The sequence below is a fragment of the Equus quagga genome, chromosome 14, assembly GCF_021613505.1.
Source record: "Equus quagga isolate Etosha38 chromosome 14, UCLA_HA_Equagga_1.0, whole genome shotgun sequence".
Taxonomy (NCBI): Eukaryota; Metazoa; Chordata; class Mammalia; order Perissodactyla; family Equidae; genus Equus; species Equus quagga.
This window is the reverse complement of record NC_060280.1, coordinates 66,355,343-66,381,301: the sequence shown is the minus strand read 5'-3', so window position 1 is coordinate 66,381,301 and position 25,959 is coordinate 66,355,343. Positions and strand designations below refer to the sequence as shown.

The 25,959-nt window shown below is 38.7% G+C and overlaps 1 protein-coding gene across 1 annotated transcript; it reads right to left on the bottom strand.

Moving 5' to 3' along the window:
* Positions 1-189: 189 nt before the first annotated feature.
* Positions 190-25,192, bottom strand: ARCN1 (archain 1). The gene is made up of 10 exons (XM_046685172.1): positions 25,037-25,192; positions 13,755-14,018; positions 12,852-13,031; positions 12,518-12,723; positions 11,676-11,840; positions 8,922-9,087; positions 6,644-6,791; positions 6,222-6,330; positions 3,682-3,886; positions 190-2,138 (listed from the first exon to the last, which is right to left on the bottom strand). The coding sequence occupies exons 1-10, from the start codon at positions 25,037-25,039 to the stop codon at positions 2,049-2,051; spliced, it is 1,536 nt and encodes a 511-aa protein (XP_046541128.1). The 5' UTR covers positions 25,040-25,192; the 3' UTR covers positions 190-2,048.
* Between the last annotated feature and the right edge of the window lie 767 nt (positions 25,193-25,959).

Sequence of the window (25,959 nt, the reverse complement as noted above, 5' to 3'; positions counted from 1 at the left end):
CTGAAATGTAGAAAAATACAAAAGGAGGCATAATACCTGTAATATGGGGAAAAGGCAATGAATACTCTCAGATGGGAGATTATTTTCTCTTAAAAAAAACATATCATTAATTTTTAATCTTAGATCCCATTACATTATTCTGAAACAGTAAGCAGACACCAAAGTATGAGATAGTCAAGTCTAATAACATTCATTTTATAATACTCTTTATTTGATTAAAGAATTTGCCTTCTTCGTGTACACTGGAATGTTATATTCCCTATGTATTTTACAGGGTTACAAAACGTCTCTCATTTTAAATATTACCCCAAAAGTAACTTCAGAAAAAAAAGTTTTTGTGAAACTAAACTTGACTTTTAAAAAATCATATGGACAAGCAACTCTCAAACAAAACTGGATTAATACGATTTCTTGCCTACTTGACTACATGACAGATTTCTTGTCCCAGTCCCCTTCCTCAAAAAAAACCTCGTGTGGAAACCAAGCTTGAGATAAGAATCCTTCCCTGATGCAGTTAAGGGAAAGGGAAAGGCTGGCAATTCCTTTGGCAAACAGTTCCACCATGGCCGTCTGTGTGTGACTGCTTTGCTTCAAATACAGTACACTCTTTGCAGGCAAGGCCAGATGCTGTTTAGAGTGGCAGCAGCACTCTCCAACCAGCTGAAAGCACAGGTCACCTCCAGTCATCTGCGTCTTCCCTCTGCTAGTGGCTGCAGCCTGGCAGCAACTCCACCAACCCTACAGGGTTAAAAGCCAATGCTGGGCTGGCTGATGTAGTCTTCCCCATTGAAAAAGTAATGGATGAGATGAGGCTGAGAAACAACCACTACATGATGACACTCAATAGAAAAGCCTTAGAGGAAGAAAAGGAAGGATTTCAGAGACAGGCACAGATAGGCTGGTGAAAAAATGTTGGCAGGCTAGAAGGAAATGAAGTATGTATCAGCAATCCCTATGCACCAATATAACCAGCTGCCTCTTGAGATGCTAAAAATCTAGTGGTGGAAATGGAGTCTCCTTGATAGTTTAGGATCAATGAGACTGGCACAAAGACTCACTGAACCCACAGCCTCAAAAATCATAACCTTGTCTCTGCTGGAAAGGAAAGGACTGATGACAGAGAGAACAGCCAGGAAGGGAGAGATGATGAATTTGAGGAATGTGAATGGATTACAAAGCCTGTGAGTCATTATGTTTTAGCTGAAGTACCCAAAATGTGGAGAAATGGAAGCTTGGGTAGCACTAGCAGCAGACATGATTACCTGTGATGTGAAACCCCTAACTGGACATAACCATTCTCCTCTGATGTGGGGACCGTGCCATTTAAAAGCTGCTTCTCAGCTGTCTTTAATAATGACACAAGTGGGATTCACAGTACTGTTGTAAACTGGAGGGACAGGCCTGAAAGGAAAACGACTTGGCAAAGGAGTGGAGGGATGAATGGATATAGGAAAAAGACATAAGACATTCTTATCTTTTAACTTCTAGACCCCACACCCCTTAAGCAGTCACCTGTATGATCCAAAAATCAAGAATGGATTAGATCAATTTGTTCCAGGAGTGCCAAACAAATATAATGCCTATATACAGATGATCCCAGTGCTTGACTGAATGTATAGAAAGAAAAAAACTGAAGTTTGGAGTATGAAAGATTAAAATCTTCACAGAAAACGTTTTAAAAACAAATTAAGTATGAAATATAACTATATTTAGGGATTAAAATAAAGGAGCAACTTAGTCAAAGGCAGAGAAGAAGGTGTTTACTGGGGGCATTCTCTGGAAAGCTTGCTTTCCTGCTGGCCAGTAAAATCTGCCAAAGAAATAGCAGCCTTTCCCTTTATGTTTGTGTCATTTCTTTGCCAAAGAATGTCTCTGTGACACGGAAACACTGAGGATGAGTTGAGGGTCCTTGCGCGCAGAGAATCGTGCACTGTATCAGAAAAAAAGGGTCTCCAATGGCTTGTTGATTTGGAAAAAACTCTTCAGCCACTGTTGGCTTCTTCTTTATTAATCTGCAACTGTTCCTTTTCATTTCCCTCTTCTTGGTACTACAGGATTTCATACTTATCCACTAGGAAAGTGGTCTCTGTGGAAAACCTTACGGGGCTGTTTCCATCTACCTGGGTCACTTTGGTAACCTAGGAAAACAAACAAAGAGTAAGGTAAACAAACAGAAGGAGTCAGTCTCTAAGGTGCTGACTAAATTCTCAGTACAAATTCCCTAAAAGCAGTATTAAAAGTAACTCAGAAATACTAAAAAAGTTTAATTCACAACTGCAGCTCACAGCATTACTCTTCCCCACCAACACGATTAATCTGCTCTCTAGACAGAAAAGACAAGTGTTGGGATGAGATGTAGAGTAGTATCAGTATTAAGTAAAAGGTCCAGAATGACTGGCCACTGCCCAGGTCCTGCCCTATAAAATCTATAAAGTTCATGACATTCTATCAGGATGCTCAATTAACATTTTGACCCAAAATGCAATATTCTAACTCCTCATCCTTATTTGTTTGATTTGCTCTCAAAAGTCTCACTAAGCTGCTCTATCATACTTATTTTCTAGATATGGCTGGCTCCTTCTAACGAGATCTTGTCTTTTCTTTTTAGTAATAATAATAAATTACCTATAACAATGATACCTGTAATGGCACCAACACAATACTTGAACCATTGACTCATATTTTCTTTTTTTTTTTAAGATTTTATTTATTTATTTATTTTTTCCTTTTTCTCCCCAAAGCCCCCTGGTACATAGTTGTATATTCTTCGTTGTGGGTCCTTCTAGTTGTGGCATGTGGGACGCTGCCTCACCGTGGTTTGATGAGCAGTGCCATGTCCACGCCCAGGATTCGAACCAACGAAACACTGGGCCGCCTGCAGCGGAGCGCGCGAACTTAACCACTCGGCCACAGAGCCAGCCCCATGACTCATATTTTCTAATGAGGTTTTGAGAGAACAATTATACTGTCCTGTTCTTTGAATGGTTCCAAACAGGAAAATGTACCCATTTCTATCTGATGTTCAACATTGTGCTCCTAATACTGATGGGGTTATGCTAGTAACTGAAAGAGGAGAGAAAGAAAAATAGAGAACTGCTCTTTATAATCATCCAACAGAGGGAACTACACTTTCCCAAGCACTTACAGGAGAGACAGAGACCATCTGGGAAGATAAGATAGTGCCAGAATAAGAAACCAATCAACAAGTCAGAGGGGAAGATGACAATATAAACTGGGTCCTTGTAATGCAACTTCAAAAACTGGAGAAACAATGAGTTAAAAATAATGATCTAAAGGAAAAGTTCACAAATTTCCATTGCTTTGCCTACCTAAAGGACAAAGTTCACAAAAGAACTGATTCATGATTATCTGTATTAATGAAGGGATGCTGTGGAACAAATAATTCAAAAATTGTATCCATTTGTATTAGAATCACTCCCTCCTCCACCCCCCATAATTCTGTCTTCCAAATATACAACTTTCTTTTATTCCTTGGGTTCAAACCAAGAGACGTTACAAAACCACGTCTTGAGTCTTTCAGCAAATAAACTTTAAAATATATGAGATTATAAAAAAATAAGCAACTAAGCTGAGTTTTTGCTCTGACCATCAAGCCATTCTGTCTATCTGGCATCTGTCCTACCACTCTCCCTATTTATGCTCTTTATTAAAATGGGGTACCTGTATGTTACAGTAATTTTTTTTGGAGATGAAGGAGACTTGAACAGGGAAGAAATCGTTGGGCTGCCCAGCAATGCTGAACTCAAGGCTGCCACTCTTATTTTTGGCATCAATCACTGGCAGGCACCACTCCAAGGTATTTCGTCGACTGTCATGGCGATACTCGCCGTCGATTTCACCAATCACCGGTGCGCCGACACCAGATCTGTCACAAGAAACATCTGTGTCAAGTTAGCTATCCAGAGCTAGGAGAACTCTGCCAAGGAAAACCAGCCCCAAACTTGATTATGCTCTTCAAATTCTGCCCGCTTTTGTATAGTCCTAGAAAAAATTAGGCTCCCTAATAACTTGAAGGATCAAACAAAAGTCCTAGCACCTTGCTAACTGGAAGATGTGCCCGTGGACTGCTCCAACTTGTGGACTAGATCTGGAGCTAAAACTGAGACTGACGAAGGTGTGAAGTGGGATCTATTTCCAAAAATCCTGCACTAATGGTTTTTTGCCCTGTCAAGAAGAAATTTTAACATAATGTAGCCCTCTTTATAGGTACAATGGGGGAAAAACAGGTCGACAATAGTGAAGGCAAACTTTAAACACCATTATGCGGTTATTTATAATGGAGGTAAATTTGGGCCTTTGAGAGGATGTTTTCAAAAGATTTTAGATTTCAAAACTTACTGTAGTTGATGCTAGTTGGTTTATTTGATTTACGATGCAGTAAGCAGACTTTTATAAGTGAAAGCACAATTACCCCTGGGCAAAAGGGGAACATGATGAGAGAAAGAAATACATAGTTGTCCTTAATCTGCAAGAGAATCAGGGCTAGTTAGGATGTACTCTGCACTCCCACACATGGCTGACAGGCAGTATCACCTACTCCTACACATTCTAAATTTACCATCTTTTAATTCACCAGTGACACTCAATGCTTATATTAGGGGCAGGGTAAATAAAGGAGACAAAGAAAACTTTAAGGGTGATATAACATGATTAACTCTTCCCTATCAATTTTACGGTTCCAGTTGTATATTCTCTTTGCCCTTGTTCCAATTCTTATTCTGATCTCCTCTAATTTGATCACTTTTAGACAACAGGCTAAAATATTGTCTAAGGGTCTCTTCTGGAGACTATTGCAAAACTGAACTAAGACACAGGAAACCACTGTAACCACAATTATAGGATAGATGGAGAGGCCTAAAACTTGTGGCATCCTAGAAATAGTCTAGTAAAATAAACCTTAACAAAAGAAAACCCACACCTGTCACCAACACCCAAGTCCTACAATGGTTCAAGGCAGCCATCTATTGTTCTGAAAGAATAATCAAGCTGTGAAGAATAAGATGGTTATCTCATTAAAGGGGATATTGGTAATAAAGCATATTTTAAAAAATAGAAATAAGAATGACTAAAACCAGACCTGGCCATGTAAAGGCCTAAATTATCAAAAAGGGAACAAAACTATAAATTAAATTAGTACCATTTTCTTGGCAGTAATAATTCAGCAGTATAACAGAACACACGCATTAAGAATAAACTTATTGGGTGTTCATCATTAAGCCCTGTGCTTACTCACGGTGGTGGAGGGCTGAGAGGGAGAGGAGAGGAACTGGGATTCATTAGTGAAGTAGTAACAGTGCACTCACTGAAGTGCTAGGAAGGAGATAAACTTAAGGCAGAGAGTATTTCCAGATGCTCCCAGAAAGTAGGGCATTTAAGCACACAACAAAAACTTACTGGAACTAAACTTTTGCGGATGATGGCTGTTTTCATATTGTTTATTGTGGTGATGGTTTCACAGGTATATACATTTCAAAATTTATCAAATTGTATAATTTAAATATGTATAGTTTATTGCATGTCAATTATACCTCAATAAAGCTATTAGAAGATTTACTGAAACTAATGTAAATATCTTGTTTCAGTAAGAATCAATAGTTCCTTGAAAACATACCCTCATCTTTAAAGTTTAGAGAGCAAGCAAAAAAGAAAAACTCAGTCTGACAGACTCAATTTCCTTAAGAGTTGCAAAACAAAATAGAGAAAGTTTGACTGAGAAGTGGCTCCTCCTTCTGGAAATCTTCATTATTACATGAACAAACTGAGGACCAACATCTGAAAACACAGCTCTAGAACTATAAGCTTTGTTTATATGGTTTGGTTTTAGCAGTAAAATCCACTCTTTTTAAAGTGTCCAGCTCAACGCATTTTGACAAATGTATATAATTTTGTAAGCACCATCACAATCAAGTCATAGATCATTTCCATCACCCCCCTCAAGTGCCTTTGTGCCCCTCTGCAGTCAAATTTCTTCTTCTCTACCTCCTGCTTTCTGCTGCAAGAGTATTACCTTTTCAGAATGTCATGTAAGTGGACATAGCATGTAGCCTTTTGTATCTGGCTTCTTTCATGACTGGCCTTTATAAGAAGCAAGTATCTTAGAATGAATAGCCAACTAAGTGCTGCCTCCAAAACAAGTTCCAAAAGACTAGTTCTATAAATTCAATATAGAAAAAAATGATTATGTGGGGGACACCACTTACGGGAGTGGGATGGTGATAACCACATCATTCAGTTCTAAATTTTCTTCTTGTAGCTCATATTCTATGTTGACATCACAGCCATTTCCACTCTCTGAGGGCCAGCAATTAACTGAGAAGAAAAGCAGAGCAGGCATACCAGAACATTAGAAAAAGAAGGGAGAAAAGTTAAGACGGCAGATCAAAGTTGACCTGCAGCCTTTAAACATCCTAATGTAAAATATTAAAAATAACAGTTCCAAAATTAAAGGTGTTAAAAATTAAACCTAATGATTAAAATCCGCAAAATGCAGCACGAGTCCATTTTGAAAGAAGGTCATTTTGTCAAAAAGAATTTTGCTATGGCAGTGAAGATAGCCTAAAAGCCAGGGCTACTTGTAGTTCTCAGTGCAGACTAGTTTAGTGGGACTCGCCAGAGCACTCACTCGTCAGTGGAATGAAAGATTCCTCTGTGGTCTGTAGTCTCCACTTCAGCACCCCTACGTCACTGTTGACTGGAAATGACTTCTCTGGATTCTTCAAGCCAATCAGAGATTCTGCAGTGAAAAGTTTTTTATCCACATTTGGATGAGTCTGAAGTGAGAAGGGAAAGAAAACTTCTGAGGTTCAGACATGATAAGACAGGAAATAAACTCCCTATGGCCCATAATCTAAACATCTAAAATACCTCAAAAATTCCGATTCTTTTTGATTTTGAAGAAAGATTTCCCTTCTCCGAAGACTTAAAAAGACTTAAGACATTGAAAAAACAGTAATAAAAAAAGTAATTTCAATTTTAAGCCATTTTGTCTGTAATTGAAAAAGTTAGTAATTCTGTAATTGAAAAACTTAAAGACAACATTAACCAGGTCCTTTACAAAAGTACTTCACAAGGGGGGCTGGCCCCGTGGCCGAGTGGTTAAGTTCGCACGCTCCACTTTGGCGGCCCAGGATTTTGCTGGTTCGGATCCTGAGCGCAGACATGGCATCGCTCGTCAGGCCATGATGAGGTGGTGTCCCACATGCCACAACTAGAGCGACCCACAATTTAAATATACAACTATGTACTGGGGGGATTTGAGGAATAAAAAAGCAGGAAAAAAAAGAAGAGTGGCAACAGTTGTTAGCTCAGGTGCCAACCTTTAAAAAAAAAATACTTGACAGGGAACAGCCTCATGGTGGGACCAAGCTTGTCAAGTAGAAAACTAGGATCAGATGTTGATCAGCTGCCTGGGTCAGACAGCAGTCCTGGCCTTATGCTACGGAGGCAGTAAAAGGAAAAGCTCTATGGAAAGTTAAGTTGCAGTTTTTCCCAGGGAGCTAAAGTTATTCAAACTTAGGCCAACTAAGATGAGCCAATCTTGAGCCAGCCCTGATGGCTTGGTGGTTAAAGTTCGGCACTCTCACCACTTCCGTGGCCCAGGGGTCCGCTTCCTAGTCGTGGAACCACATCACCCATCTCTCAGTTGCCATGCTGGGCCAGCAGCTTACAAAGAAGAATCAGAAGGACTTACAACTAGGATATACAACTATGCACTGGGGCTTTGGGGAGGGAAAAAAAAAAGAGGCAGACTGGCAACAGATATTAGCTCAGGGGGAATCTTTCCCTGCAAAAAAAAAAAAGATGGGCCAATCTTTTAAAAAGGAAGTCATATTAGGAGGAAAAAGAAGAAATAACTTTTGGGTAGCAGTCTACATACACTTTAAGAGCCAGCAAAGCTGCTGTCAAATAACATAAGCATTGCTTTCAAAAGACAACTTTGTGCTGATAATGAAGGGAAACAAAAAAAGTAGACAAAAACACATTCTGCCCCGAAAAGGCTTTGTTCTTGTGACAAGAGGCAGAAGACTGACCATCTAAATAAAATGTGAGAACAATGTAACAATACTGAAGGTCTCATACACATCCAGGTAGGTGGAACACATGTATTTATTTTGTAAGAATTTTACGCACTTTTCAAATATACCATTAGATATTGCCCTTCAGCTAACAAAACAAGCACTAGTAGTTTATATAGTGGCAGAATGAGTAAATTCAGTGTCATAACCTGACATTAATAAAATACCTCCCTTGGGGCCGGCCCCGTGGCCCAGTGGTTAAGTTTGTGCACTCCGCTTCGGTGGCCCAGGGTTTTGCCAGTTTGAATCCTGGGTACGGACATGGCACCGCTCATCAGACCATGCTGAGGCAGCATCCCACATAGCACAACCAGAAGGACCCACAACTAAAAATATGAAACTACGTACCGGGGGGCTTTGGGGAGAAAAAGGAAAAATAAAATCTTAAAAAAAACCCAAAACCTCCCTTAATGTTAAACAATGTTTAAAAAGTTGATTGTTTTTTAAAACCATATTTTAAGTGCAATATCCTAAATGAACTTACTCTTTGCATAATAGTAACCAATAAGCATCTCTTTGTACCTTTATTAGTGAATATGAAGTCATTTACTAGATTCCAAAATCTTTCATTCAATTCTAATAGTAAAAGGCCATTCTAACACAGCTGCTGTTAATCATTCCCAACCAGCTTAGGAAGAGATTTATTACCTCAAGGCATCCACTGTAGGCAATAAAGCAACTTCTTTCCTATGCATCTACAATGGTACTAGTTACATAACTTAAATAATTTTCTGTGTTCTTGTTCATATGAGGAACTCCAGCTGAGAAAGACCATGCTAGGTAAACAAATGTCTTAATATTCCCTTATCAAAAGCCTCTACACACCTGTAATTGCACCCCTTTCTTATCGTCATTTTCCACATGGAGACGAATTCGGCCAAATTTATCATCTGAGATCCTAAGCATGATCATGCCATGCAACTCCATATTCTGTAACCCTCCATCTCGTCCACAGGTTAACGTGATCTTTTCTTCAATCTTCATGTGCACACTGTAGAGAAAAAGTAATAAACTTATTCAGAAAGGGGAAACCAGAATTCCCTTTCTCCAGGGTTTAATGGTGATTAGCCATGAACAACTTATTTTAAGGTGATGCTGCTATCAAATTTTAAAGCAATTATTCTCTTCGATCCAGCAATTTCTCACCCTACAGATAAATTCTCACCTGTGCAAAGGAACATACTAATTATTCACCAAAAGAAGCGTTTGTAATAGCAAAAGTTTAGAAACAACTTAAACATCCATCAATAGAGGATTGCTTAAATACATAAAGATATATCCACAAAAGTGAATACTAGGCCATTGTGAAAAAAAGGGGAACAACTGAAAAAGTTTTTTATTTGAAAATAACTTCAAAAATCAAAAAATTAAAATTATACCAGAAATATATTTATACCCTTTTTAGCTATTGTTAACATTTTATCCTATTTGTTTTATCATTTACATACTTTCTTTCTATAAATATTGTATATATGATTTTTTTCCCTGGACCATTTAGAGGCAGATTATACACATCATGGCCCTTTACCACTAAGCACTTTCAGAGTTTATTTTGTAAGAACAGGGATATTCTCTTACATAACTACAGTACTATATTAAGTTCATAAATTTACATTTATACAATACTTTTAAGATTTTTAGTGTTTTTTTTTTTATATTCCTTCTTCTCCCCAAACCCCCCCAGTACATAGTTGTGTATTTTAGTTGTGGGTCCTTCTAGTTGTGGCATGTGGGATGCCACCTCAGCAGTGGCTTGATGAGCAGTGCCAGGATTCGAAGTGGTGAAACCCCGGGCCACTGAAGCAGAGCGCTCAAACCCAAGCACTCAGCCACAAGGCTGGCCCCACACTGATACAATACTTTTATCTAATCTACCATCCATATGCCAATTTTGTCAGTTGACCTAATAATATCCTTCACAGTAGTACAAGATCCAGTCTAGGGTGAGGTATTGCATTTGGATGTCTGTCTCTATAGCTTCAAATAAGGAAATTCTTATCTCCAAAATAATTAAGTGAAAAAAACAAGTGGAAAATGTGTCGAGTATGCTACTTATGTATAAAAAGGAGAAAAATAGAATATGTATTTATTCATCTATACATAGACTATCACCCTCAGAAGGATACACAAAAAACGAGTTAATACTGGTTGCCTCTGAGAAGAGAAACTTGCATGGCTGGGTAGGAGGGAGACTTTTTAGTTGACAACTTTTGAATCTTTTGAATTTTGGAACTATATGAATGTATAACCTAACAAAAAAAATAAGTAAAACAAAAAGTACTGTTGCTATGGGCAATTATTAAATACAATCTATATTTTTTATTAAAACTATTTTTAGCTAGGTGAACCACAGAGACTAAAAAGAATATTCTGTCATCCTACTTTGTTCTCTATTCCAACCTCTAAGTCTTCCAAGAAACTAAAGCATGAGACTCAAGACCATAAAGGAGTGTATCATAAGACAGTGTAGGTCTCATTTACCTTCATAAGAGTTTTCTCCACGCTCAAGAAGTATTTCATCATTTAGAAAAGAGTCTCAAACCCTGTTTAGTACGTGATAGTCTCCAATATCTTTTTAAAATAATGTCAAGTCTTTGTCTCACTCAAAGCAATCACTAGGGACAACACAGGAGCTTTAGTGATTTAAGAGATTTATCCCGACATAACCCTGTTCATTTCATACAGAACAGGACATACAAAATACTCCTTTTTTATGCACACCTGATAGAGGTATCCTTCTAGACTCATCTTTCACTTGACCTCAAAACCATCAGCAACAGTAGAAGGTCTGGGCTTCAAGACAAGAATCTGAGCCATGAATATGTGAACTTGATAACTACCACTCTAAAATGTTACCAACCAGTATCACAGTTCTGAAATAAGAGACAAATCAAAATATTCTAAACTGGGTTCAAATACTTAAAAGGCAAAAGACAATGTTAATTTGCTGTTAAAGATATTCATAAATTTTGTATTAAAAATTGGTTCTCCTTCAAGTTTAATCAGAAAAAGACATGCCAAAATATAGTGTAGGGGTCATCATAGCACTAGCCCTCTAATTCAAGTCCACTTTAAGAGACAAGGTACACAGTAGGCATGAAGGCAAGTTATTTTTCTTGAATTTAGCCAGCACACGTTGATAAAAAGGTAAGTTCTAAACTTCACAGAAAATAGATGGCAGGGGGCCAGCCTGGTAGCGTAAGTTCATGGGCTCTGCTTCAGCAGTCTGGGGTTCACGGGTTCAGATCCCAGGCACAGACCTACACACTGCTCATCAAACCATGCTGTGGCAGCATCCTACATACAAAATGGAGGAAGACTGGCATGGATGTTAGCTCAGGGCCAATCTTCCTCACCAAACAAAAAGACAGACAGAAGAAAAAAAGAAAATAGATGGCTGAGAACCCTTCAATCATGGTTAAAAGAAAAAAAACCCAAAAATCCTCACGTTAATACCTACAATTTATTCCAAGTCTTTTAAATCTGAAAAATTAAGACACAAAAAGAATTAATAGTGCAGTGAAATAAAATTTTTTAAGCATTATGTGATCTGTTCTTACTGGAAATGTCATTACTTACCTTTCCATATTAATGGGTGGAGCATGCACCTTGGTTGCTTCAGAGGTACGCTTGCCCATATTGGAGGACACGATAGTTTCACCTTCAGATTTCAATTTGTCCACAAAGTTATCTACTTCCTTTCCTTTGGCTCCAAGTTTCAAAGCCTTGCTGGGGCCTGAAGGTCTAAGCGGAAGAATACAAAATAATAAAAAATACACATGATTAAAAAAAAACTGATAACCCCATATCACTGAAGCTTTCCCTGAAGCTATTCTCTAAGAGGAATGTGAAGGGGAAAAAAAGAGGAATGTGAAGACCTTAAGGGAAAAACCCAAGCTTCCCAATGTTTAGTGGACAACTAGACTATTCTCTGCCCAAACTGGTAGCTGAGGCACTATTAATACATAAGCTTCAAGTACCCAAAGACCAAAGGTATACTTTTATAAGCATGCATGATGCGATGTGCCTTCCATCCAGATAAATATACCTGTGCAAACTTTTGCATATAATTTCAAGTAGTTTACAGATTCTCCCTGAAATCCATTCATGAACACCAAGATTAAAAATCTGTGTTCCACAGACAGTTAAATATCCCCTCTTCTCCGAAAATAAGGCAACTCTCATAGGAAATTGAGGTCATAGTATAATTTGTAAAAGAAATCTCTTTTACACAAAAGGAAAAATACCATATTCAGATTTCTCCTTTATCCCTATATCATGTGGCCAAATTTAATATTACATCTTACTTCATCAAGTCACTCATTATTTACACCTTGCCTGGAAATCAGGTATCATTCCAAGATCACACATACAGCCTTCATCTGCCATAGCAGGGTTGCCTGTGATACAGTGGATTATACCTGGCTGGTGCAGGTGCCACTTTTGGTTTATCAGTTTCAATGATGGTCTCTGTGATCATGGCAGCTGTGCTGCCTCCAGATACTGCGGAGCTCCCAAATCCCCCAAATCCTGGTGCTTTTTTGCCTTGTCTCTCTGCATCTCTTCGGGCCTGCTGTAATTCCTTTGCTTTACGCCGCATCTCAGCCTTGGCTTCACGTTCTTGAGTCTACAAAGAGACATAATGGATGTAGGTTTGAGCACAGTCTATATTAGCAAATAAAAAGAGGAAAATCAGACAGTGAAGCCTAAAAGTAAGACACACAAACCAACAGTACCAGAGAAGAGGCTATTTACCTCTCTGACTGCTCTGAACACCTTCTCCTCGTGAGAATCCATTTCTGTGAAAGTTCTGATCTGTGCCAGGTTAACATTCTCCCGGTATCCCAGAGCGACAATTTCATCAAAAGCAAAAATCAAATCAAAACAGTGCTCAGATATTTCATTCTCTTCTAAGGCTCGGCAATATTCAGGGATCTAATCATGGATAGCAATGGAAAAGAAAGATTTAGAATTTATCAGCAGTAATGTTTTCCAAGTCTTATCCTTTAAAGTACACAAATTTCAATAAACCCGAATCTCTTAGCTCCTCTACTCTTTATTTTAAGCAAGACTTTGGCATAAAGTCTTTGCGTGCTTCTGGCTCTATCAGTAAGTCTTATCTAAAAAACATTATCTCAAAATATGGCCAGACTAGTGTCAGAACCACAAAGCAGATTAGAGTAACTGCTTAAGAACTAGGAAACAGGGGCCGGCCCTGTGGCCAGGTAGTTAAGCTTGCACGCTCCGCTTCAGTGGCCCAGGGTTTCACCAGTTCCGATCCTGGGTGTGGACATTGCTCCGCTCATCAAGCCACAGTGAGGTGGCATCCCACATGCCACAACTAGAAGGACCCACAACTAAAAATATACAACTATGTACCGGGGGGCTTTGGGGAGAAAAAGGAAAAATAAAATCTTTAAAGAACTAGGAAACAGAAGCACCGTTCTCATATTCTCTTTTGCAATACTTACAACCTAGGAGAACACCCAGTAAATGTTTGCTGAATGAAGAAAGAGCTATAGCAATAACCTGCTGGGTGGGGGTGGTGAGCACAAAGCATGTAAACTGATAAGCATCAGCTGCTTTGGGGGAAAAAATAGTTTCACACAGAAAATTTAAAATAAAAACTGTAACCCACCATTATAGAAGGATTCTTACCACTCTTGAGAAGAGCCTCAGGGTCTCTAGATCTTCTAAGATGTTGCTGTTTTTGGTAGTGATCAGTACCATGTACAGTTTCTCCATAGGCTGGTAGACATATCTTACGCTCTCTGTTTCAACAAAGGTATGTTGTTTTCCAGTGTTCATAAGCTTTGGAAAAGCTGCTAACAAGCCCTCAATTCGAGTTCGGGTCATCTCCACAAACTGTCGAGAAACAATAGCCTTTCCTGCTTTCGTGCAGACTGCTGCTGCCAACAGCACCTGCCAGGAACATATGCATAAATAAGTACTAATTAATTATTTCTTCACATGTGTTTTCTCAACACCCTTAGATCTTCCACAGAAAGGCACAATCAGTTATTTAGTGACATGACTACTATTAGAATGCTGACTTTCAAACTCTACTTCATAGCTATTTTAATTATAGTATGTAATTCATAAGACAAAGCTAAAATAGAGGAAAATGAAGCTATTATTCCTATTTTTCAATAATACACTTAAAGAAAAACTTAGCAAAGAATTTTTTCCAAGTCTACACATACATTATTAATGGGTCCCGTGTGACTCAAAACTGGATTTCTCTCTGCTTTGGCAGATCCATAAAGAAGAGTTTAAACTTTTTCTAAGAATAGAGATTTTCACAGCCAAAACAGAGGTCTGATCAGGTAGATTAAGGTTATAAGAAGCCCCTGACCTTTCCTTTCATTTTTGCCTAGAACATGGAACCAATCTAGTAAATCTAAATTTATCTTCTGCTCTTTGCTTAACCTTCCCATCCCATACTATCTGACCTCCAGACATGCAAACAATCTATAAAATGAAAACTAAATGACAATGTTTCACACAAGTTTTGACATTGGGCAATGATCAAGACCAACAGCCTTTTTTCAGAGTCTAACACTTCATTAAACAAATAAAGCACCAAAGGGAAGAAGAGCAGATCTCAAATGCCATTTGCAGGAGAGTAAGAAAACTAAGTACAGTATTAGTCTCTTCAGTGCAGGAACCCAAGAGTTCACAAGTACAAGTAACAAAAAGACTATTTACACATTTTGGAAACCTCAATGCTAGGACACAACCTCTGAAATCAACATCCTACGGGTCAGGCTTCTCAGCTTTACAGAAACCTGTCCTCTACAGGTAAGCAGCTTGAAGAAAAAGCAAGTTAGTCAACTGAAATAAATATTCTTATGGTTTCAATACATCAATACAGTTTTATAATAATTATAGGACAATATAATGTCCTTATCCATCAAGAATGGGTCATTAGGTTATTTTGGAGATAACTACCATCATGCTTATATCCAAGAAGCTAGGGATGAAGAATTTACATTGGAAAACTGTTTGAACTGTTATCTGGCACAAATTACTTTCCTCTACCAAACAGATTTTTATTTTTACTGATTGATTTACTTCCAACGAACATGGGGCAGATTTTGTCATGTGAAATCTCAAGCTATCAACTGCTCTATCTCCTGAATAACAACTGCAAGTTTAGAAAGAAGCACATTTAAGGGAGTAACACTATTTTGTTTATGTTGCTGATTCTATCAACTCTACACTGAAACTTACCCTAATTATCCCAGCATAAAGTTACTTTTACGTTGTACAGAATTAAAAACAGTTAAAAAAAAGTAGTCCTAAATTATAAATAAGTACTCTTAGGAAGAATCTTGTTTTGTAAATTAGTTCCTTTTAGAACGACTAGAAAAATATTTTAGACAGAGGTATACAGCACAAAAATTACCAGTTGATTACTTTAAGAGTGGCAAATAAGCTAGCTTGAAAGTCTAAAAACACTTTTTCCCAAACATTTATAATTTTTAAAAATAAATAGTTTTGTACTTAAGAAATGTATCTTTCACCATCATGGACTACTTGGGAGGTTTTTGCCATTACCCAGGTATGAGGCAAGAAGATATACTGAGGACAGTAAAGGATCTCAGAAAAAGAATAAAAATGCAAAATGGTTATGATCCATATTTCTCAAAAGAAATTCTCTACTCCATGTCTTAACTTGATTTATTTTATTTTTTGTTGACTACAGCATTTTATTTTTTTGAATAAAACTGTATGATATTTAAAGCGTACATCGTGGTGATTCCATGTCTTTAACAGCATGAGATAAAGATTTTTTTAAATAAGGGCAAGGTCTCCTATAATTTTTGGTACACAAATAATGATAATACCTTAATCCCTAAGGAGAAGAAATTGACCTAAAATTATCACCAGGCAAGAGTATTTGTTAAGAAGACTAAAACCAAATGTACTCTAGAAATCTGACTTCACATTAATTTTTATCATAGGAGGTTCATGTTTCAACCATCCACATATTTCTGGCAAAAAAATAAAAAATAAAAATGTAGTTGCTGCTTCAGCTTACTGATGATAAGCAGATAAGTCTCTGTACTGGTTTACAAAAGGTTTATATGCCACATGTGTCCAAATAAGGTAAGATTTTTGCCCCTAAATTACCCCTCAGAAAAGAGCTGTGCCACATAAAAACTTGGACATGAATGTTCATAGCAGTAATTATTCATAATAGCTAAAAAGTGAAAATACAAATGTCCATCAACTGATGAACAGATAAACAAATGTGGTATATCCATACAATGGAATATTATTCAACCATAAAAAGGAATGAAAAACATGCTACAACATGGATGAGCTTTGAAAATATTATGCTAAGTGAAAGAAACCAGATGAAAAAGGCCACATCTGGCATAATTCCATTTATGTGAATTATCTAGAGTAGGCAAATCCACAGAGACAAAGTAGATTAGTTGTTGCCAGGGACTGGGAGAGGGGAAATGGGAAGCATCTGCTAATGAGTATGGGGTTTCCTTCTGGCGTTATGAAAATATCCTAAGCTTAGTGGTTATAGTTGTACAACTTTGTGAATATACAAATTTGTGTATATAAAATATACAAAAAATTGTATATTTTAAAAGGCTAAATTTTATGGTATGTGAATTATATCTCAATTAAAAAAAAAAAAAGGAATGGAGGGCAAATCCAAAGATTAAAGGAGACAAGAGACAGATATGTCAATCAATCACAATGTATAAATCTTATTTGAATCCTAATTCATACTGTAAAAAAAAAAATTATAAGACTACTGGGAAAATCTGAACAGTGAATGAAATAGTTAATGATATTAAGGAATTACTGTAATTTTTAAGTGTGATATGATAGCAATTAAAAATATTGTTAAAATAAGGAATACTTGGGGCTCGCCCCGTGGCCGAGTGGTTTAGTCCGTGCACTCCGCTGCCGGCGGCGCAGTGTTTCGTTGGTTCGAATCCTGGGCGCGGACATGGCACTGCTCATCAAACCACGCTGAGGCAGCGTCCCACATGCCACAACTAGAAGGACCCACAACAAAGAATATACAACTATGTACCGGGGGGCTTCGGGGAGAAAAAAGGAAAAAATAAAATCTTAAAAAAAAAAAAAAAAAAAATAAGGAATACTTGGGGCCGGCCTGGTGGCAGAGTGGTTAAGTTCATGTGTTCCACTTCGGCAGCCCGGGGTTCACAGGTTCGGATCCCAGGCATGCACATACACACCACTCATCAAGCCATGCTGTGACAGCGTCCCACATACAAATTAGAGGAAGACTGGCACATGAGAGCTCAGGGCCAAACTTCCTCACTGAAAAAAAAAAGAAAAAAAAATTTAAATAATAAAATAAAATAAGGTATACTTATCTTAAAAAAAGAGTTGTGTAGATTCAAATCCTTCTACAGTCTGTCATATTAAAGATGCTCTCTCAATTACTTTATGTTGAACATCTAAATGAGTTGTTCAGGGTAGACATTATCCTCAATCTCAAACTATGCTTGTTTTGCATGTATTAATAAAAAGTCATGGGGCTGGCTCCGTGGCCGAGTGGTTAAGTTCGCGCACTCCGCTGCGGTGGCCCAGGGTTCGGATCCTGGGTGCGGACATGGCACCGCTCGTCAGGCCATGTTGAGGCAGCATCCCACATCCCACAACTAGAAGGACCTGCAACTAAGATATACAACTGCGTACGGGGGGGTTTGGGGAGATAAAGCAGAAAAAAAAAAAAAAAAGATTGGCAACAGTTGTTAGCCCAGGTGCCAATAAAAAAAATAAAATAAAAAAAAATAAAAAGTCACCTGCTTTATTAATTATCCTGAGGATCAGAACTCAGTTTCATGTGTTGAATTATAAATATATCTTTTAAAATCAACTCTCCTAATGTTATACAAATGGATTTTTATGACTTGAGAGAAAATTTCCAAAAACAGGGGCCGGCCCTGTGGCTAAGTGGTTGAATTCGCGCACTCCACTTCGGTGGCCCAGGGTTTCACCGGTTTGGATCCTGGGTGAGGACATGGCACTGCTCATCAAGCCATGCTGAAGCAGCATCCCACATGCCACAACCAGAAGAACCCACAACTAAAAAAAATATACAACTATGTACTGGGGGTCTTTGGGGAGAAAAAGGAAAAGTAAAATCTTTAAAAAAAAAAATTTCCAAAAACACCATACAGATTCAAAAAGTGCTACATAGCAAAAATCTTATATAAAAGTTCCAGAAAACTGGTAATTCAAGTGGACCTAGTGGTAATGATGATGCTTGTGAAGAATTTGGATAAATTGTCTCATGAATATAAGAAAGGAAAAAAGCAATTATTTCTCAATTAAAAATCTTATTTATATAATTTTAAACACATACGTATAAGTAAATTATTAAATATCTTAAGAACACATTGGACTATTTGTGCTACCCTCCTAAAACTTATATATTCCAATTGGCAAAAAACTTTTCTTCTTAATATTCTCATCAGGAAAACGGGGAATTTCCTTATATTTGGGATCACCTCACACGGGTTTCTCCTTTTCCCAAAGACTAAGTGAATTAGAAATAATGTTCTAAATTTGCAAAGAACCAAGGTGATATACCAGAAAAACTAAATGACCAGGAGTGAGAAGATCTGGATTCTAGTTTTGTTCTTATTTACTATCTGTCTGACCTTAAGCACTTAACCTCTCTTAGCCTCAGCTTCTTCTCCTATAAAAAGGACCATCATCTGACTACCTCACATGCTATCATGAGGGTCAAATGAGTATAATGAAATCATAAGCCAAAGTACTATACAATTTACACTACATATATTCACAATGTAAAACAGCACATTATTAATAAACTTGCCAAGAAATGCATCTCATTAAAAAAAATTATGTCATCTTAAGGCAATGGGTTTTTACCTTTATGGGTTTGTCAATATTTTGATATTCAAATAATGGACATAGACTCTCTCCCGACAAAATTTTACATATAATTTCAGGGAATTCATAGATCCTCTAGAGTGGTAATTCTCAAATGGCCCATAGAGAATCACTTTATGCAGTGAGAAATACGAACAATAAATGGGAGCATATTGTAAATGTAATCTTTGTAGATCCCCTTCCCATCAAAAAAAGGGCTGAGAACCTCAGTCCTAGAAAACTATGGTTCCCTACCTTAGAATTTTATGATGTTTTGAAGAAATAAAATAAGTCCCAGTTAAGATATTAAGTATAGCATAATTCAAACAAAAAGAATCAAACATTTACCTAGAGAAAGGACTGCTCATACCAAACCTTCAGACCTATACACATATGCTGATTTAATAGAAAGTCTATATCTAACATATCTAATAATAATAAGCCTGTTAGGTTTCAGGGTAATTCTTAGGCAGCTGGAATTAAAAACACCTCCATACCAGACAGATGGAATTTAGGTAAAAATTAACATCAAAGGCAATATGAGAGGGAAAAAGGAACAAAAGGCAACCTGTAACCAGAAAGGCGTATGCCATGGAAAGGGGCAATTCATCTGCTTTGCTTTATTGATTGGGCGTGGTCAAAGGTTAATTATAGGTACTGGCAATCTCTATTTTAGCAATACTATTTTAAGAATTAACTAAATAATTATTTATTGAACACCTACTTATACGCATTTGATCCTCTCTGGGAATACTAAGAGGAAACAGATTGGCATTCTTCCCTCAAGAAGCCTAGGAGGACCTTAAAGAAAAGTTTCTTGTAACTACGTATGGTGACAGATGTTAACTTTACTTATTGTGGAGATCATTTTGCATTGTATACAAATATTGACTCATTATGTTGTACACTTGAAACTAATACAATGTTATATGTCAAGTATAACTAAAAAAAAAGCCCCCCCGCCAAAAATAAGACACAAACATAAATAACTGTAAGACTAGGCAGACTGTGTTAAGTAATGTGCCATGGAATTCAAAGGAAGAAGAGATTCCTTCTAGCTGGTATGATCAGGATGACCTGATGGAGGAAACAACATTTAAATTATGCTTTGAAGAATGGGGGAATTAGAATATGTAAAGATGAAGAAACAGTGCTGTGATGGTGGCCCACATAAAAAAAAAAGAAAAAAAGAGGAAGATTGGCAACAGATGTCAGCTCAGGGTGAATCTTCCTCAGCAAAAATAATAATAATTTTTTTAAATAATAAAATAAAATTTCCCATTAAGTTGAGCTTTGTCAAACAACTCTTCTCTTAATAATACTCAGAATGGTTTGAGTGTATTATCATTTATTTTTGGATTAAATAGCAACTCTCTCCTATCCAGATTTAACTACATGGATTAGAAAGTTCCTTGAGTAAAGAAACCTAGAGAATTAAGTTTCTGTTCTGCCTCTGCCACTAATTATATGACCTTGGACAAGTCACTTAATTGCTTCTTGAAATATCCCTAAAATAGAGGCTAGTTTATATGAAATCTAAAGTGCCTTTCCATCTGTAAGATTCTGTAAGTCTAAGGATTTGAAAACTTTACAGCAACAAAAATTTCACAGCTCCAGTGGTAACTACTCTGGAACCATATTTCACATTAAGCTGCTAGAAGGCAAACTGCTTATCCAAAACAAATCATGTGTGTGTACAGTACAGCCATGTGCCTCATAAGGACATTTCAGTCAACAACGGACCACATATACAACGGTAATCTCAGAAGATTAGTTCCATACAGCCTAGGTGTGTAGTAGGCTCTATCATCTAGGTTTGTGTAAGTATACTTTCAGATGTTTGCACAATCATGAAACCGTGTAACGACACACTTCTCAGATATATCCATCATTAAGCGACGCACGGCTGTATGTGTGTGAGACAGCTGCCACATCATCCCTTCATCCCTACTAGTGACACAGGTCCAGAACAATAGTTAGTAATTCAGCATACATATGCACAATTCCCTAAAGAAAAAAGTCAAGGACTTCCTTGAACCCCTAAATGCTTCAGTATTCCTCATCTCCCGAATTAATCACTTTCTCCTTTGTAATTCACTGTAATGATTACACAAATATATTAAAATTCATGATCATATTAAGGCTAGTTTCTACAATTGTCATAGAGGACCATTTTCTCTTTCCTGTTTGCCTGAAGTAATTGCAGATAAAATCAGAGGGAAGATTACAATAAAATCTAGAGCACATACAAAACCTAAAACTTGAAAAGTTACTCAGTGACAGTTTTAAGCTCATCACAAGTTTCTGTTTTAAAACAAAAGCTTGAAGAGAATAAAAATAAAAGGACATAGTTCTCACTTTCTGCAGTGTACTTCCTATTTTGAGAATAAAAAGATGGCAAATCAATGGAAACTCAAGAAAATCATTTTCATTCTTTGCTGTCCTTTCAAACAACAATCAAAAAGATAGATTAAAAATATAACAGCTGTGTGGCTGCTGTATTGTATATGGAAAAGGAAAAAAAAATAGGCAATAACCCTCTAATTGGGACTGTTAGTAGCGTGTAGGATTTCAGTTTCTCTCTGATCATGTGTAGATCTGCCATACAAATCTAAATCTAGCTTTCTAGTATGTAATGACTTTTGATCATTTATATTTAATCTGACCACTACAGTAAGTTTACTCATTGCCTGTACTTAGTAAATACGAACAGCACTCTGTAGTTAAGCAAAGATTTTACAGTTTGGTGCTACCATGAGACTTAATATCAAGTTTATTCAAATATAAGTTTACTAAGAAAAAGAACCGATTTTAATGATATGTGACAAATTAGGAAAATAAGAACATGTTCTCATTAATTTGTATAAAACTAGAAAAAGGGTGCTTTTATTTTTTTGAGGAAGATTAGCCCTGAGCTAACTACTACTGCCAGTCCTCCTCTTTTTTTTGCTGCGGAAGCCTGGCCCTGAGCTAACATCCATGCCCATCTTCCTCTACTTTATATGTGGGACGCCTACCACAGCATGGTGTGCCAAGCAGTGCCATGTCTGTACCCACCCGGGATCCGAACCGGCAAACCCCAGGCCGCCAAGAAGCGGAATGTGCGAACTTTGCTGCGCCACCAGGCCAGCCCCAGGAAATGCATTTTTCAAAAATTAACATTTATGTACTGACATCTGCAACTTACTTTCAACTGCATTAAAAAAAAGATAGGGGCCAGCTCCGTGGCCGAGTGGTTAAGTTCACGTGCTCCGCTGTGGTGGCCCAGGGTTCGGATCCTGGGCGCGGACATGGCACCGCTCGTCAGGTCACACGTTGAGGCGGCGTCCCACATCCCACAACTAGAAGGACCTGCAACTAAGATATACAACTATGTACGGGGGTGGGGGTGGTTTGGGAAATGAAGCAGGGAAAAAAAAAAAAAAGATTGGCAACAGTTCTTAGCCCAGGTGCCAATCTTTATTAAAAAAAAAAGATAGAGGAATGGATGGATGATTAGATGTGTGATAAAAACAAGTACAGTGAAATGTTAATTACAGAATCTGGCTAGTGGTTATATCAGTATTCTCTAATGTTCTTTCAACTTTTCTATATGTTTAAAACTTTTATAACAAAAGGTTGAGGAAAAATCAACTTTCAGAAATGTTTTTTTTGTTTTTGCTTTTTTTTTTTTTTGAGGAAGATTAGCCCTGAGCTAACATCTGCTGCCAATCCTCCTCTTTTTTTTTTGCTGAGGAAGACTGGCCCTGAACTAACATCCGTGCCCATCTTTCTCTGCTTTATATGTGGGACATCTGCCACAGGATGGCTTGCCAAGCAGTGCCATGTCCGCACCCGGGACTGGAACCAGCAAACCCAAGGCTGCCAAAAGGGAATGTGCAAACTTAACTGCTGCGCCACCAGACGGAACCCTCAACTTTCAGAAGTTTTGATACAACTTTTAGATGCAAGAAATCTTACAAAAGCTCACCCTATTTGGATGTTTCTACTGTCCAGGGATCTCTTCATAAAGGAATAGGTCCCAAAAACATTACACAGAAATAATACTTAATAATGTCAAGATTCAACAGAGCAGAATGTATTGAGATAAGTTGTTCTCTAGAGTACACAAATCTGTGATATCTGGATCATGCCAAGTCCAAAATAATAAAAAAATATATGCATATTTACAGATGACATAACTGTATGTATATGCACACGTGCCTAAGTAACATGCAAAACTTATGTTTTACGTTTATCACTCAATACCTAGCGCTTTACCATTCCTCGCTCATCAATGAATTAAAAATACTAAGCTCCAAGAACTTTTCAACAACCAAGGTTTTTGTAAAGATTATCTGTATTTGATTTATATAATACAAGGCTTTAATTTTGCTATTAAAATTCTAACATGCTCTAAAACACACTATGAATACATCCAAGACGTAAAAGGAAAAGGAGTTTAAAAATCACTATCCAGGGGCTGGCCCGGTGCCGCAGCAGTTAAGTTCGCTTGTTCCACTTCTCAGCAGCCCGGGGTTCGCCAGTTCAGATCCCAGGTGCAGACATGGCACTGCTTGGCAAAAGCCACGCTGTGGTAGCCATCCCACATATAAAGTAGAAGAAAATGGGCATGGATGTTAGCTCAGGGCCAGTCTTCCTCAGCAGAAAAAAAGAGGAGGACTGGCACTAGTTAGCTCAGGGCTAATCTTCCTCAAAATAAAAAGCAAATCACTATCCAAATACTAAGCTTCCTAGGGGAAATGAAAACATTTTATGTCCAGCATAAAAGTTTTATGAGCTAATCCTTCTTGATGCAATTTACATGCCTGAAGCTGAAAAAAAACCCTTCGGTGGTTTAAAGTCCAAGCACAAATCTCCCCCAAGTTCTCATCTAAAAAGGTTGTCCACAGAACTTAACATGATTGGCACCAAAGTATGTTGTCATCTCTCAAGTGCCTAGGAAAATGCTTTAAATCAAATTATTAATCTACTGACAAAAAGAATTAAAAAAGAGAAGAACAGAACATCCTTCAAAAGATTGAAGAGCATAAAGTTCACTAAAAAATAAATTACTAGCTCATTTGGAGCCAAAGATTTTCTCCTATTTCATAAATATCCACCGATTATAGTAACAAAACAAGATTTACCGGAGTCAGCACTGTGTTTTGTCCCATCCTCACCCAGGTTAACTTTTCCCGTCGCTACACGAGATGAGAACACAAAGATAACGCACTTGAAGGCAAGTGAGAGGTCCCAGAGCAGAAGCCCTTCCTACTCCTCCTCCCGGGAGACATCAATGACGACGTGCCACACACACATTTGACTTCACCTCAGCAGTAAGTTCCTTGAGGACGGCCTGTGGTCTCTCTAACTCGCTCCGATTGCCCCCAAGCTCTGCACAGCGTACACTCAATCCACTGACAAAAGGACAAAGCTAAGTTCTGCAGAAGCGGCGGAGGGTTTCAGGGACACTTGGGTCCCACAGATTCGTGCTACAAGTTACTTCTTCCTGTTCTATGCCTCCTTCCGAACTTCCCTCTATTTCCCCCTTTCCCAAACAAAAGAAAAAGTCCTGAGCACCAATGGATTTGGAGTTCGACTATCGACGGCCTCCCGAACACCGGGGAGGGGAGGCCAGCTGATTACAGAAGGAAGGTAATCCCCCGAGAGGCGCGGCCTGCTAAGCCTAGGCGCCCGTAGAACCGGCGGGACATCAGCGCCGAGGTCCGCAGCGTGGGGTCCAAGCGACACCACGACGAGCTTCTCGCAGGACAAAACCCCAGGCCCGTTCCAGGGCCCGGGTCCCAGCAAGGAGGGTCCCAGCTGGTCGGGGGGAGGGGTGTGGGCCCGACGACAGGGGGACTAGAGTCGGGGCCGTCGGACCTCCCGGGAGGTCGGGCGCAGGGTGGGGAAGGCCACCCTGCTCCCCAAGCCCCGAGGGAAGTGTCCGGCTCCAGGCCCTCCGGGCGGGGCTCCTGTGGCCGCGGCACCAGGCCGTCCGGCGCGGAGAGCGGGCGAGGGAGGCCGGACCCGGGAGTTGGGCCCGGTTCGGATCTTACCATGGTGGGGGCGGTGGGGGTGCGCACCCGCGCTCCGGCTCCACTGGGGACAGGGCTAGGGTCAGGGGAAGGGGAGCACTGGGCGCTCCGGACCTACTGCCCCCTGACAGGAGCCGCCGCCGCTTCGCCTCTTGCCAAGATGGCGGCCTGGAGCCACGTCTCCAACCGGAAACGGCGCGGGTCAAAGGGCGGAGGGCGGGGCGCCGTCGTGTGGGGAAATTGTGGGTACCCGGCTGCTAGGCCGGCTTCGCCAAGGATGCGGGGAGGACTGGCCCCCGAGCTGTGGAACTTCATGCTTCTGTCCTTTCACTGTCAGCGCTTTCATTTAACTTGTGGCTCATCTTACAGTTTATAAAGGTCTCACAGCCACTATATCATTTAATATACAAAATAACCTGTGTGCATAAGGGACTAGTATCCAGAATATATAAAGAACTCTTATTACTCAACAATAAAAAGACAATCTAATTTTAAAAATGGACAACATAGGCATTTCTCCAAAGAAGATATACAAATGACCAATAAGCACATAAAAAGATGCTCAACAACCTTAGTTCTTAGGGAAATGCAAGTCAAAATCACAATGAAATACCACTTCACACAGACTAGGATGGCTCTAATAGTAATAAACGTCAGTGAGAATATGGAGAAATTTGAACCCTCCTATACTACTGATGGGAATGTAGAATAGTGCAACCATTTCAGGAAACAGTTTGGCAGTTCTTCAAAAAGTTAAACACAGAGTCACCGTATGATCCAGCAATTCCACTCCTAGATATACACAAGAGAATTAAAAACTTTTGCCCCCACAAAAATTTGTACGCTAATGTTCATAATAGCCCAAAAGTGGAAACAATCCAAATGTCTGTCAATAGATGAATGGATAAAAAATGTGGTGTACCTATACAATGGAAATTACTCAA